General features: G+C 50.0%; 1 protein-coding gene across 1 annotated transcript in view; it reads left to right on the plus strand.

Annotated features, from left to right (window-relative positions):
- PRRC2A (proline rich coiled-coil 2A) overlaps positions 1-15,867 on the plus strand; it is a 128,399-nt gene that overhangs the window by 70,938 nt on the left and 41,594 nt on the right. The window contains 9 exon segments of the mRNA XM_033915978.1: positions 1-233; positions 405-535; positions 5,963-6,092; positions 6,451-6,533; positions 6,894-7,136; positions 7,321-7,494; positions 7,586-7,675; positions 15,298-15,439; positions 15,520-15,587. Of these exon segments, the coding sequence (XP_033771869.1) occupies positions 1-233; positions 405-535; positions 5,963-6,092; positions 6,451-6,533; positions 6,894-7,136; positions 7,321-7,494; positions 7,586-7,675; positions 15,298-15,439; positions 15,520-15,587 (1,294 nt within the window).

The following is a 15,867-nucleotide window of genomic DNA, read 5'->3' on the forward strand; positions in this document are numbered from 1 at the left end:
CAGGAATTTGGAGGAACGTTCCCCAGGTGTTACCCTCCCCCCACCTCAAAGCTCCAGTGCCGTGTATCGTCTGGATCAGATTATCCATAGTGACCCAGCAGGAATCCAGCAGGCACTGGCAGAAATCAGTAGCCGACCAGGGGGACACAGCAAGCAGCTACCAACACCTCAAGCTCAAGGAGCACCAAGCCGCAGCAACACGGCCCAGCCAGGGCACTTTGAGACCAGGACTGGTATGAGTGCTATGAGAATTAACTAGGCAGCAAAATCAAGAAAGGCTTTTTTCTTTCTCTTGCTCTTGTTGTAGCCAAGGAAGTAAGGATATTTAACCCTTTGTTTTCTGGAAGAATGATATCTCAGCTGTAGGCATTCTTCGTATCAGTGCCCATCTCTCTTCTTCCCAGATTCACAGTTCCCAGAGAAGGTGCTGAGGAGTACCCAGAGGACAACTCTTGCTGATAACTTTGAAGGCCTTGGGGTGAAGAGGCGTGACAGACCTCAGAAACAGGAGCCACACTCTACACAGCAACAGCGGGTGAGAGGAGAGTCGGGGGGGGGGGCATGGGAATGGACTAGGGTTATCTGCTTTACATTCTATCTTAAGTTATGAGCTGCATTATAGCTACAGATGTGTCCTGCAAAAGCTCTGCTCAAAATGTGTCTTAGACCCAGGAGTTAGATCTGAGGCATAGGTATACAGTCTTCTCAGTAGTCTGACCTGACCTGTGGAATTCTCTTCCCAACAAACTCAGACATGAATCTAACCATGATTCTTCAGCGTCTCTCCAGACCGGTACCGCTCACTGATGGTAATAGCTCACCATGACCAACAGGTGGAGACTGAGACATAAACTTTTGGCTGTAGCACAAGAGGGCTGTGCAGTCCCTAATACACTCAGTCTGCTCTCAGTCTCCAGCAGGTGGTGGTAAGCTGTTGCAGTCTTCCCTGGTTTAGTGTAGGGCTGTTGGAATTTGTTTATTGGCTTCTGGTCCCTGTCTGGTGCCGGACTGAGATAGGGGGACCCTTTCTGGGGGTCCACCCGACTTCAGGGGTGTCGCACTTGATGGGTCAAGTCCCTGCCCCCATTTCCTCCACCTCCCTCAGCAAGACATACCAGCAAGGCATATATGGCTTAGAGAGCCAGTGGAGTCTGTTAAAAAAAAAAAAAAATCCTGAGGCAGTGCTGGTCTGAAGGAAAGCCTTCAATTAATTGTAATTGATTTTTATTGCTAACCGGTACTTTTCTTTTAGCTTACTCACGTATTGCGCAGTGAGCACGTTTAAAGGGAAAAAGTGCTTATTGTGCTTCAGACGCAAGGTCGATGCGGCTGGCCTGTGTTCATGGTGTGCTGGTCGCCGCGAAGGGGAATCCTTGTCGGCTTTGGGTGCCAGTGTCCAGGGATGCCCATCACGGGTACCTCACATTCCTCCCCCCCTCCCACCCGTTTCATCCAAGCGGTCGAGGGTCTCTTGAGACAAAGATTTTTTTTGTTTGTGGAGCCGTTTTTGCTTGAGGACTTAGACCCTTTGGTGGACCTCCAGGATCCTCTCGGGGGGGATGGATGCTGCTGGCAGAGGTTTTTTGAAGCTGCCAGGTGGCAAGGATGCATCTGTGTTACGCATTTTCCAGCGGGACGAGCTCCAGGTGCTTAATCTACAGGTTTCCTTGATTTTGAGGAGGACGCAAAGGAGCCCCCACGTGAGGTGGACCCCCTGCTTCAGGGGATCCGCTCAGCCTCCCGCTCTTTTCCTATGCATCAGGATATTTGGGATATTGTACTGGTGCAATGAAAGTCGCCTGAAATGCCTGTTTGTTTTGCGCGGTCTATGGACCGCTTGTATCTAATTCTGGAGGGGGGTGGGATACCTTGAAGGCGCCGGTGGTGGATTCGGTGGTTTCGGCCATCACGAAACATCATACAGTGCCAGAAGAGGGTGGCTCGGCTTTGCAGGACTCTGAAGAGTGTAGGTTGGAGTTCCTTCTTAAGCAGAGTTTTGATGTGACTGCCCTGGCGGTCCAGGCAGTGATGTGTGGCGATCTGGTGGCTCGAGCTTGTTTTCGTTGGTCTGAGCATGTCCTTGACCATGAGTCTGATGATTGGTCCTTGGTGGATGAGGAGTTAGATAATTGAAATGGGCGCTTCTTATCTCTCGGATGCTATGTATGATCTGTTGCAGGCTTCGGCCAATTCCATAGCTCTTGGGGTGGCCGCACGTCATACCCTGTGGCTTTGGACTTGGTCGGCGGATTCAGCATCAGTAGCAAAGCTTTTGAAATTTCCCTTTGGGGGGTCTTTCTTGTTTGACGAGGATCTGGCCAAATTGGTTCAGACCTTGACTGACTCTAAGGTGCCCTGTCTTCTTGAAGACTGTGCTTGCCTACCATTGTGGGGTGGTGTTGCTCGGGGGCGTTTGTGTGATTTTTGCCGCTACAGCCCTTGTCATGGGGCATCTTCGCATGCAGTCCTTTCAGGGGGCCTATCGGAGGAGGGTGTGATTCCTTTGACATCTGCCCCGCCCAATGACTTCTTGCAGGCTCTTCCCCTGGTACCGGTGGGAGCCTGATTTCAGCAGTTTTACCAGAGAATGGGCCAAGATCACAATGGATCAGTGGGTCCTGGAGGTGATTTGGGACAGTTATGCTCTGGAGATTCCCGCTCCTTGACAGATCACTTTCTCGCTTCTCCTTGGCAGGCGGCATGGAAGGAAGTGGGCTTTTCATCAGACACTACAATGGTTGCTAGACCTCAAAGTGGTAGTTCCAGTGCCTTCTCAGGAGTTATGCACCGGCAGGTATTCCATTTACTTTGTAGTGCCCAAGAAAAGAGGGGTCTTTTTGCCCATCTTGGATCTGAAAGGAGTCAACAGGGCGCTCCGTGTTCGGTCTTTTCATATGGAAACTCTTAGATCTGTCAGCCAGGGGAATTCCTGTCGGAGGCCTACTTGCATGTTCCGATCGGTGCCTCCTTTGAGAGGTTCCTTCGCTTTGCGATCTTGGGACGGCACTATCAGTTTTGTGCACTTCATTTTGGTCTGGCTATGGCTCCGCAGACGTTCACCAAGATTATTGTGGTTGTGGCAGCAGCCTTATGCAATTAGGGCATTCTTGTTCATACCTATCTGAACAACTGGTTGATCAGGGCAAACTTGTCAGGAGAGCTCCCGAGTTATGGCTTGGGTTGTGGAGTTTCTGCAGTCGCTAGGATGGGTGGTCAACCTGTCCAAGAGCCAGTTGATCCCATCTCAGCGCCTGGAGTACACCAGCTTTAGAAGGTCTTCCTCCCAGAGGTTCGAGTGAACAAGTTGCAGATTTTCCTTCTGATGGCTTCCCGGTGTCCTCGGACGCAGGATTATCTCCAGGTCTTAGGGTCAATGGCAGCCTCCTTGAACATGGTTTGGTGGGCCCGTGCTCGCATGCAGAATGCTCTGCTTCAGCAGTGGTCGCCTCAGTTGCACAATCTGGACTTACCCATTCTTTGGGGGTTAATTCGTCACAGCCTCTGTTGGTGGCTACAGTCTTCCAATCTGATGCATGGAGTGAGTCTGGATCAGTGGACAGTGCTTCTCACGGACACCAGTCTCCTCGGCTGTGTCTTGGTTGCTCGGCTCAGGGCAGCTGGTCTCCGGAGGATGTGTCTGGTGGGCAGAGTCCTTCTCATTACTCGGCACCTCGGCTTTGTGATCCTAGTGGCTCCGGGCTGACCCTGGCGCCTGTAGTACACGGATCTGGTTCATCTTCTCATGGCAGATCCTCTTCTGCTGCCCCTCTCGCCCGACCTTCTGACTCAGGGCCCCATTCCAATGTTCAATCCGGGTCCCTTGTGTCTTACTGCTTGGCCCTTGAAAGGGAATGCATAGGTAAGAAAGGTTATTCAGATAAAGTGATCTCCACTCTCTTGGGGTCCCGGAGACTTTCCACTTCTCGGGCTTATGTGCATGTTTGGTGTATCTTTGAGGAATAGTGTGCCGCGCTTTGGGTGATTATCATTCACACCTCTGCCTGGACAGAGGCCTGTCCTGGTCTCTCCGGGTTCAGTTTGCAGCTTTGCTTTTCTGCAGTGTAGGCATTTAACATCTTTTCTGGACATGATTCGCTTTTTGAGGGCGGCCAAATTGCTTTGACCTCCAGGGCGGCCTTCGGTTCCAGCTTGAGATCTCAGTCTGGTCTTGTCCTTGCTTGTGCGTCCTCCTTTTGAGCCTATAGGTTCTTGTTGAAAGACCTTACTCTTAAGGTGGTCTTCCTGGTGGTCATTACTTCTGCGAGACTGCAGGCTTTCTCTTGTAGGCCTTGCTTCGTGACGTTTTCGAGGGAGCGTGTTGTGCTGCGGCCTGGTCCTTCCTTTCTGCCAAAGGTGGTTTCACATTTTCATGTAAACCAGTCCATGGTCCTCCTGATTTTGGGTTGTCAGGAGGGCTCTTTGGAGCAGTGACAGTTGCGCAAGTTGGTTGTCTGTCAGGGCTTTAGCTCTTATGTTCAGCGGTCCCAGGAGTTCTGGAAATCGGATCGCCTTTTTGTCCTCTTAGCAGGTTCTCATAAGGGGGACGGTGCTTCCAAGGCTATCATTTTGCGCTAGATCAAGGAGACTATCGCTTCGGCATACCTTCCTCAGAAGAAGCCTGTGCTGGAATTTCTCAAGGCTCATTCCACTTGGGGTCAGGCAGCTTCTTGGGCTGAATCTTCTCTTGGGCCTCCAGTGGATATCTGTAAAGCTGTGGCTTGGGCTTTTGTCCATTCCTTTGTGCGTCACTACCGTGTGGATGTTCAGGCGCTTCGGGACGCAGTGTTTGGTGAGTGTGTTCTTGTGGCGGCCCTTCGGGGGTCCCACCCATGATGGGTACTGCTTTGGTACACCCCCATAAGTAAACAGTGCCGGTCTGGAGAGACACTGAAGAAGGAGAAATAAGGTTCTTACCTGCTAATTTTCTTTCTTTTAGTCTCTCCAGACCAGCACAGCCCCCACCCTTTCTGTCTGTCTATTGTTCTTTCTGAATTTGCGTGAAGAGCGCTTTTTTTTTTTTTTTTGCGGAATCTCATGTTTTTAGTAGGGTATGAGAGACTAAAAGAACAGCAGCTTTTGGCTCAGCTGGCGAGCTGTGTGGATGTGTGCTGAAGGTACTTCTATTCAATTTCCAACAGTATTGCTCTATTAGTTGTTGAGAGTATTGTTACTGTTATAATTTGCACTTAGTTTCTTAGTTCTGCTTGGCTATTCGGTAGACTGAATGTATTAGGAACTGCATAGCTCCCTTTTTCTACAGCCAAAAGTTTGACTCAGTCTCCACCTGCTGGTCATGATGAGCTATTACCATCAGTGAGTTGTGCCGGTCTGGAGAGACTAAAAGAAAGAAAATTAGCAGGTAAGAACCTAATTTATCCTTACAGGTAAGCTAATTCTACTTCTTTGGTCTCTTTCCCCATATGGGGTTACCGGTTAAATCAGGTTTGAGTTTAGTTGACCTGGATGATGCTCTGTGGCATCAGAGGTATGTAGGGGAGGGGATGTTGCGTGCTGGTCTACATGGCTCACCTAGATAAAATGCACCGTTTCTATGTGTGCGTCAAGCACAGTATTGAGGTTTCTGGAGGCGCGTGCAAGTTTTTTTTGGTGGTGGCTTTTGGGTTGGCATTGCTGCCTCTACAGGCTTTGTCGGCTGTGGAAGATTAATGGATGGAGAAAGGCTGGAAAGGTTACTTATCTGCAGGTATTGGGGTCCATGGTAACTATGCTGGAGTGTATTCAGTGGGCCAGGGCTGATGCATGTATTCTCCAAGAGCCTTTTTTTTTTTGTCTTGAAGCTTGGAAGTGTAGAGCGGTTTACAGCGGTGGCCCCACACTCCTCTCAACGTTGGAGCTTTGGAGACTCTGGAGTGGCAGTCATGACCAGTCTCAAGAGATGAGGCATTTGTCAGGACACTCTGTGTCCAGAATAGCACTGAGGCATTGTTATATCTCCTTACAGGAAGCTTTGTCCTCATCCCGGAACAATTACTCTCGGAAGATGGAAGGGTCAGGAGCTGTGAATGATCAGCGGGAAAAAGCTGGGCTGGCTGGCACGCTGTCCCCTCACATCTGGAGCCGATTACATTCCGGTATGTTCTGCAGCTGAAGCATAACTGCATGTGATGTATGCCAGGATACAATGTGGTGCATGCATCACAGAAGCAATTTGATGTTCTTACAAGATAAAATCAAACAGATCACCAGGTTTAAATAAGTCTGAGACCTGTGTAATATTACAGGTTCTTCTTCTAGTCCAGGAAGATGCTCTCAGAATTAGTTCTATTTCTGTGGGGTTCCATTTAGTGCGGACACTTCCCAGCCTAGGGTTTACTCACTCTTCTAAATTTGTGAAACTGACTCAGGAAGTTGAATGTCCTGTTGGCTAAGAGAAGAGTGCTTGTAAAATGCTCTGAATTGAATGCCCTTTTCACACTTTGCTCACGGCAGGTATAGAGAGAGGAGCTTATCCTGTTGCCTCAGAGCTGTGGCCAGAGCCATTAGGTGCATATGAGGAGACAGTCAGCACTGAGGTAAGAGAGGGGAGGGAGCCCTTAATCAAATCAGTGGTCCATACCTAGGCTTCTCTTGAGTGTGTAGAGCAGAGGTTTAAATATTTCTGCTGATCAAGTTACTTACCCCTACAATTGCCTCGGGTACAAACTTTGGATTATATGCCCTCTGGGAACAATGAAATACCGACTCTGCCTGAATGTAGCTCACTTGGAGCTAGTAATGAAAAGATGTAAGCTAACGGAAACATTTTCTGAAACATCTAAAAGGGATGGGCGAGTAGGTACTTTGGTGATCATCTTTTTATAGTAGATTCTAAGTGATTTATAAAAACAAATTTGATCAGCAGCTTGTTTGTCTCTTCATTGTTTCCCACCTAGCCATGTTGCCCTCCTCTGCAACGGAGTCAGTCGGACAGTGGTGTGGACCTGAGCAGTGACTCCCAAGTCTCTTCTACAAGCTGCAGCCAGCGTAGCTCCCCTGATGGTGGCCTAAAGACTGAGCCTGGCAAACAAATGCAAGTGCTGAGTGCTGGTGGAACACGGGACCCTGAGGCTGAGGGGCCTAAGGGACAGAGGGGGCGTTTGCCACCCGCCAAAGACCCAAACCTCAGGGAGAGAAAGGTAAAGGGGGTGCCCACGCTTGGGACAGCTTCATTCTATGTTCTGAAAGGATCAATGTGCCATTGTCATAATACAGTAGTTTAGAGAAGACGGCCTGTCATGATGTAAGCTCTAATCCCACTGCAGCCACTATCTCAGCAAAACACCATATTCATGTGAATTTAATGTTTTTTTTTTTATTAAGACCTATGAAGTCGCCACTGGTCCAAAGAAAGAGCATACACCAGGAGCTATTGGCACAGAACGGTCCCAGAGGGCCCTGAGTTGTGGAAAGGAGAGTGAGAGCATCAGGTCAGATGTGGACTCCAAGCTAAAACCTGACAGAGCACCTCAACCTGTCCAGTTTGGCTTGGATAAGGTTTGTTGACGGTTCTCCATTTGCCATCTCATATGTTGCACATCAGGTAGGCAGAAGCACCGCTAACGTTCTTTTTGCTGCTTCAATTCAGGACTCTGGCTTGCGTCAGACAGCTACAGAAGATTCCAGACGGGAGAGAGAGGCCATGGCACTTTCTCTGCACCAACCCAGTCCTGGAGGGGTGAGTTCTTATATCTAAGTAGACTGGAAAGTTTGGAAACATGAAGGCAGATAAAGGTCAAATGAGCCATCCAGTATCTCCTCTTCACCCTAAGAGATCCCACATGCCTGTCCCATGCTTTGGTGAATTCAGACATGGTCTTTTGTCTCTACCACCTCTACCGGGAAACTATTCCATGCATCTACTACCCTTTCTGTAAAGAAGTATTCTTTATCACCGCTCCAGTCCGATACAGCCTCACTGATGGGTAATAGCTCACTTTGACCAGCAGGTGGAGACTGAGACCAAACTTTGGTTGTATTATTAATAGCTGTAGCTCCCTCTAGCAAACCAGTCTTTGTGCAGTCTCTCATCAGGTGAAGGTGAGCTGTGCCAGTCTCCCCTTAATTAGGCCTGTTGGAATTTATTTAGCAGTCCTTGTCCTTGTTCTTGTACCGAACTGAGCTTGGAGGGACCCTGTTTGGGGGTCCGCCTGACCTCGGGGGGGATCACACTCGATGGGTCACGAGTTGGGTCCCTTCCCCCCTTTCCTCCACCTCCCCATATTTTTGTAGAGGTGCCTCAGCTGTAAGCCTTGCCACCAATACCGGCAAAGCATATAGCTTAGAGAGCCAGTGGAGTCTGTTATGAAAAAAAAAAAATCCTGAGGCAGTTCCAGTCTGAAGGGATCCTTCTGTACTTTGAAGTTGATTTTTCTTTGTTAACCGGCACTTTTCTTACAGCTAGGTCACCTATTGCACAATGAGCACTTTTAAAGGGAAAAAGTGCTTATTGTGCTCCAGATGTGAGGCAGCTACGGCTGGCCTGTGCACACGGTGTGCAGGCCGCCGCAAAGGGGAATCCTCGTCGGCATCAGGTGCCAGTGTCCAGGGATCCCCTTTGCAAGTGCCTTCAGTAGGAAGAGCTCTTCAGTGCTGTGTTTCAAGGAAGATGCGAAGGAGCCCCTGCGTGTGGTGGTCTTTCTGCTTCGGGGGTTCCGTTCTGCATCCTGCTCTCTTCCTATGCATCAGGATATTTAGGATGTTATTCTTGTGCAGTGGAAAGTGCCGGAGGCACCTTTCCGTTTTGCACGTTCTAGGGCTCGCCTGTATCCCATCCCAGAGGGGGATAGGGATATCTTGGAAGTCGCCTGTGGTGGATGCGGTGGTCTCGGCCATAGCAAAGCGGCATACAGTGCCCTTTGAGGGCGGCTCAGCTTTGCAGAACTCTGAGGAGCGTAGGTTAGAGTCCCTTCTTAAGCAGAATTTTGATGTCTCTGCCTTAGCGGTTGAGGCTGCGATATGTGGCGGGCTGGTGGGTCGGGCTTGTTTTCGGTGGGCCGAGCATATCCTTGACCATGAGTCAGATGACTGGTCCTTGGAACAGGAGGTAGCCAAAATTGAGATGGGTGCCTCTTTTCTCTCTGATGCCCTGCATGACCTTTTGCGAGCCTCGGCCAAGTCCATGGTGCTCGGGGTGGCTGCTCGTTGTACCTTGTGGCTTTGGGCTTGGTCGGCGGATGCGACATCTAAGGCTAAGCTGATAAAATTTCTCTTTCGGGGGTCTTTTGTTTAGCAAAGATTTAGACAAGTTGGTTCAGACCTTAATGGACTCTAAAGTGCCCCGGCTTCTTGAAGACCGTGCCCACACACCTGCGCGGATGGCATTGCTCAGGGGCGTTTACGTGATTTCCACAGATAATGCCCTGGTCTAGGTGCTGCTTCCTTTCCGTCTTCTGTGTCGCTCTGGGGCCATTACTTTCAGCACATGCAGTCCTTTCGAGGGGCCTTTCGGAGGGGATGTGATTCCTCCGCTGGTTCCCCTGCCGCTCATCCTACCCAATGACTCCTTTTCATCGCCTCCCTTGGTTCTGGTGGGTGCTCGGTTGTGAGATTTTTACCAAGGGTAGGCCATGATCTCGACGGATCAGTGGGTCCTGGAGGAGATTTGGGATGGGTATGCTCTGGAGTTTTCCCATTCCTTGCCAGATTCATTTCTAGCAGTATGGAAAAAGCGGGCCTTTCACCAAACGCTGCAGTGTTTACTAGATCTCAAGGTGGTGGTGCCAGTGCCTCTGCAGAAGTGTGGCACAGACAGGTATTCAATTTACTTCATGGTACCAAAGAAAGAGGGGACTTTTCAGCCATCTTAGATCTGAAGAGGGTCAACAGGTCTCTGCGAGTTCCATCTTTCTGCTTGGAGACCCTGAGATTTGGCATTCTGGCGGTTCAGCCAGGGGAATTTCTGACGTCTGGGTTTGACCAAGGCTTACTTGCATGTTCCTATTCTCGCCTCCCATCAACGGTTTCTTCGCATTGCGATTTTGGGATGACACTATCAGTTTCGTGCACTTCCCTTTAGTCTGGCCACGGCTCTACGGACGTTCACCAAGATGATCTTGGTTGTTGTGGTCGTAGCAGTGGCCTTGCGCAAGGAGGGCATTCTGGTTCACCCTTATCTGGACGACTGGTTGATCAGAGCAAAGTCTTTTCAGGAGAGCTCCCAAGTTACGACTCAGGTTGTGCAGTTCTGCAGTCACTGGGATGGGTAGTCGACCTATCCAAGAGCCGGTTGGCTCCGTCTAAGCGCCTGGGGTACCTTGGGGTTCTTTTTGACACCAGCTTGGAGAAGGTCTTCTGCTGGAGGCCTGAGTGGTCAACTTGCAGTTGCAAATTCACCTTCTCATTCATTTTTTAGTTCATTCAATTTTCTATACCGTTCTTCCTACATTAATTTATTCAGGTACTCAAGCATTTTTCCCTGTCTGTCCCGGCGGGCTCACAATCTACCTAATGTACATGGCGCAATGGAGGGATTAAGTGACTTACCCAGGGTCACAAGGAGCAGCATGGGTTTGAACCCACAACCCCAGAGTGCTGAGGCTGTAGCTTTATCCACTGTGCCACACACTCCCACACTGATGGTATCCCCGTGTCCTCAGGCTCAGGGGTTTCTCCAGGTCTTTGGGTCAATGGCGGCTGAAACCCCTGAGCCTGAGGACACGGGGTTCGGTGGGCCCTTGCTCACGTGCCCACTTCAGCAAGCTCTGCTTCAGTGTAGAGAGCTGAACGGGGATGACGGGAATCCCGCGGGACCCGCGGGTTCCCCCTTTGGGTCACGGGGATCCCGTGGGGATGCCCCCTAGGGTCGCGGGGATCCCGTGGGGACGCCCCCTAGGGTCGCGGGGATCCTGTGGGGACGCCTCCGAGGGTTTGCGGGGTTGGATCGCAGTGCACTCGAGCCGCGAGGGTAGTCTCCTTCTCCTTACCTGCCCTGTCGCAGCACACAGCCGAACGGAAATCTTCCCGATGTCAGCGCTGATGTCGGAGGGAGGGCTTAAGCAAAGCTCTCCCTTCCTCCGACGTCAGCGCTGACATCAGGAAGACTTCCGGTCAGCTGTGTGCGGCAGGGCAGGTAGGGAGAAGGCAATGGCGTACGAAAGAGGGGGGAGGGGCGGTCCGCCCCGGAGAATGTGCACAGCCGGTCAGGTCCCCCGATCGACCGACAACAGGCCCGGCCGACAAATCTCCCTGCCCTGTAGCCGCGAATCTAAATTACCTCTTACAGCAGCTTCACTACTCCAGCTGCTGTAAGAAGGTAATTTAGATTCGCGGCTACAGGACAGGGAGATTTGTCCGACCGGGCCTGTTCTGTTGTCGGTCGGGTGCAAAAGCGCCACAAAGGTGGAGGCAGGGAGGGAGGAAAGGTGGAGTGGAGAAGAAAAGACGCTTAAGGGGGGAGAAGGCCGCTGAAAGCACTGGGGAAGACAAAGGGGTGGAAAAGAACGCTGAAAGGACATGGGGTAAACGGGAGGAAGGGGGGGGAAGGACCCTGAAAGCACTGGGAAGACAAAGGGGTGGAGAATGCCACTGAAATGACATGGGGAAGACAGAGGGGGGAGAAGGACGCTGAAAGGACATGGGGAAGGCAGAGGGGGGAGAAGGATGCTGCCTGACAGGACATGGGGAAGATGGTGGGGGAGAAGGACACTGAAAGGAAATGGGGAAGAGGGAATGGGAAGAAGACGCTGGCAGGGAAGAAGACAGAGGTGCCAGACTATGGGGGGAGCGGAGGGAAAAAGATGGGTGCCAGACCAATTTGGGAGGGGGGAGAAAGGGAGAGGCACAGTAACAGAGCAAATGGAAGACACAGAGAGAAGAGAGGCAGTGGTTGGAAGGAATTGAATGAGAACATGAAGAAAGCAGAAACCAGGCAATAAAGGTAGGAAAAAAATTCTTTTTTTTTTTTTTTTTTGCTTAAGGATAAAGTAGTATATTAGTTGTGTTGATAAAAATTTATAAACATTAGAGGCTCTGGTAGAAACCCGTTTACAAAGTATGTATTCTTCCCAATTAATATTTCCAAATTAATAAAGTCTTTTTGCTTATTTTTAAATGGATTTCTACCAGAGCCTTTAATTCAGTAGCATAATTAAATGAAATAACTATTTCTGTAGTTTATAGGGACGGGCGGGGACGTAGGGGATTCCTCGTGGGGACGTAGGGGATTCCTCGCGGGGACGGAGGGGATTCCTCACGGGGACGGGTGGGGACGGAGGGATTCCTCGTGGGGACGGGTGGGAGTCCTCATGGGGGCGGGTGGGGACGGGTGGGATTTCTGTCCCCGCGCAACTCTCTACTTCAGTGGTGGTCGCTCCTGGTGCATGAGTTGGACTCTCTTCAGGGGTTAGTTCCATTGGTGGCTCCATTCTTCCAATCTGGTGTAGGGGGTGAGTCTGGATCAGCCCTAGTGGATAGTTCTTATCACGGACGTTAGTCTCCTCGATTGGGGAGCTAAGTGTCTCAGTTGCTCATCTCGGGGCCACTGGTCTCAGGAGGAGGCGTCTTGGTCGATCAATGTTCTGGAGACCAGAGCCATCTGGCTGGCATTGCTAGCGTTCCAGATGTTGTTGATGGGCAAGTGTTAAAGTTCTCTGACCTAAGCCATGAATATAGTCTTGTCTGAATCATGAGGGGGAACCAGGAGTCATCTGGTGGTGCAGGAGGTGGCTCTGCTCATGGCCTGGGCAGAGTTACATCTTCTGGACATCTCGGCTTCCCACATAGCGGGAGTAGAGATTGTTCAGGTGGACTTCTTCAATCGTCATGTGCTAGATCCCGGAGAGTGGTGTCTCGGTCTCGCAGCCTTTGACTTGATTGTGCAGGCTTGGGGGCATCCTGTCATGGATCTGATGGCCACGAGTGTCAACACCAAAGCGCTTCAGTTCTTCTGTTGGCACAGGGATGTTCAGTCCGAGGGGCTGGATGCTCTGGTGCAGTTGGCGTTTCCTCCGTGGCCAATGGACAGAATTTTTCGCATTGCTCGGCAACCCAGCCATGTGATCCTGGTGGCCGTGGTACGTGGATCTGGTTTGTCTTCTGGTGGTAGATCCTCTTCCACTGCCCCTCTCGCCTAACCTTCTGTCTCAGGGGCCCATTCCAATTTTCAATCCAGGTCCCTTTTGTCTTACGGCTTGGCTCATGAGAGGGAACGCCTATGTAAGAAAGGTTATTCAGATAGAGTAATCTCCACTCTCTTGGGGTCCCGGAGACTTTCCACTTCTTGGTCTTATGTGCGTGTGTGGTGTATATTTGAAGAATGATGAGCGGCGCAGGGGGTGGTCTCTCTTTGCACCGCTTTGCCTCGCATTTTGGAGTTCTTTCAGGATGGCTTGCACAGGGGCTGGCCTGGTCTTCCCTCTGGGTTCAACTGGTAGCTTTGTCTGCGTTTTGTGGTTGGCTACACAGTAAGCATTTAACTTCTTTCCCAGACGTAGTTTGTTTTTTGCAGGCAGCAAAATTTATTCAGCCTTTGGTTCCAACTTGAGATCTCAAGTTGGTTCTGTCCATGCTCGTGCACCCTCCTTTTGAGCCTCTGGGTTCCTGCTCGTTAAAGGATCTTACTCTCAAGGCAGTGTTCCTGGTAGCCATTACTTCTACGAGACGCATTTCTGAGTTGCAGGCTCTGGGGAGCGGGTTTTGCTGTGCCTGGTTTCTTCCTTTCTGCCGAAGGTGGTCTCTCCTTTTCATGTCAACCAGTCCATGGTCCTTCTGGTCTTGGGTAACCGGGAGGGCTCTTCATAACAGAGGCAGTTGCTCAAGTTGGTTGTCTGTTGGGTCCTTTGCTCTTATGTACAGCAGCCTCAGGAGTTCCAGAAGTCAGATCATCTGTTTGTCCTCTTAGCAGGTTCTCGTAAGGGGGACGGCTCTTCCAAGGCTACTATTGCACTCTGGATCAAAGAGACTATCGCTTCCACCTATCTTCAGAAGAAGCCTATTCCGGATTTCCTCAAGGCTCATTCCACTCGAGGTCAGGCAGCTTTTTGGGCTTAGTCTTCGCTGGTGCTTCCAGTGGATATCTGTGAGGCCGCGGTTTGGTCTTCTCTGCATTCTTTTGTGCGGCACTACCGTTTGGATGTTAAGGTGCATCGGGACGCAGTGTTCAGTGAGTGGCTTCTGTTGGCGGCCCTCCAGGGGTACTACCTATGATGAGTGCCATCAGTGAGGCTGTACAGATCTGGAGAGGTGATAAAGAAGGAGAAATTTTCTTTCTTTTAGACTCAAGACTGGTACAGCACCCCACCCTATCTGTCTGTTGTACTTGTGGTTTTTTCATGTGAAGATTTTGCTATTTCTGTGGGTTCTAGTATTTTTCTAGGGTTGGGGAGATCAAAGAACAGCGGCTATGGCTCAGCTGGTGAGCTGTGGGGACATTTTATTGCAGGGGCTTGGTTCTATGCACTTTCCAACAGTATTCCTCTATGTTTAGTTTATTACTCCTGTTCAAAGTGTTAAAGTGTTGTTACTGTTAAATATTAGCACTTTTTAGTTCTGCTTGGCTATTCGGCAGACTGGTTTGCTAGAGAGAGCTACAGCTATTAATACTAAAACCAAAGTTTGGGCTTGGTTTCCACCTGCTGGTCAAAGTGAGCTATTACCCATCAGTGAGGCTGTACTGGTCTGGAGAATCGAAAAGAAAGAAAATTAGCAGGTATGAATAGTGACATTTCTAGAATACTGTGTATTACAAGACCTGAGACAATATGGATTCACTAGAGGCGGGTCTTGTCAGGCAAATTTGATCAATTTATTTGACTGGATGACCAGAATATTGGATAGAGGAAGAGCACTTGATGTGGGTATTTAGATTTCAGCAAAGACTTTGACAGTGTTCCACACAGGTGTCTAATAAATAAACTGATTGTCCTCAGGATTGACCCCCAAAGTGACGTTCAGGGTTAGGAACTGGTTGAGTGGAAGTCAACAGAGGGTTGAGGTCAATGGCAATCTCTCTGAGGAAGGAGAAATTAGATTCTCTTCTTTCTCCGGTACCAGAGGGAAAAGCAATAATCAGGAGGAGGGGGTAATAAGACAATTGTTGTAACAAAGCCAAGGCTGCTGAGTCCATCATGTTTGGATCTTCCAGCTTCTCATCAGCCCACCACTTCAGGCACCTTTGTACTACAACTTCTATGTAACTGTTTGACCACTATCCTCCAATGCTCTTTTGAATCTAATTGTAATGATTGATCCCAAATCTTATTGTTAACTGCAGCGAATCTTTGTGGACAATTGTGGGGTATAAGAAATTATGGTATTACTGAACTTCTAGCTCTCCTTATGTTTCACTGCTCTCTCTTACAGCTGGAGTCTACACAGGCAGCCTGGAAGCTGACCTCTCACCCAGCTGCTTCGGAGCCCACTGCTTATAGACCTACTGACCCAGAGACTCTCTCTACTGCCAGTGAGGCTGCCAACTCTAGCATTACATCGTTCCCATTTCCAGGTACTCTGTCACACTGCACCTGCTATAAAGGACAATGAAAGCCTCTCCTCTCACCTTTTCCCTTGTTTTGTATCCCACAGGAGAGAGGGAACATGGGCCACGTTTATATCCAGAGCAGTTCTACAACAGCCAGCCAGGATTGTCCCAGGTACCTGCTTTTCAGGAATTCTCAGCTCGAGTACAGAGGAATATCTGAGGACACTGTTCTCTTCCTGATGGGAGGAATGTACTGTACATATGCAAATATGTGTCAATCCGAGTATAAGACGAGGTACCCTTTTCCCCCCCAAAAAGGAGGAAAAATGATTGACTCAAATATAAGATTGGGGAGGGGGGAGATTAATATTCATGTGCCCTGCCCCTCACTCCCTGCCAAGCTCTGTGCCCAGCCTCCCTCACTCCCTGCAGGCTCTGCGCCCAGCCTCCTC

The sequence above is a fragment of the Geotrypetes seraphini genome, chromosome 12 (genome assembly GCF_902459505.1).
Source record: "Geotrypetes seraphini chromosome 12, aGeoSer1.1, whole genome shotgun sequence".
NCBI lineage: Eukaryota > Metazoa > Chordata > Amphibia > Gymnophiona > Dermophiidae > Geotrypetes > Geotrypetes seraphini.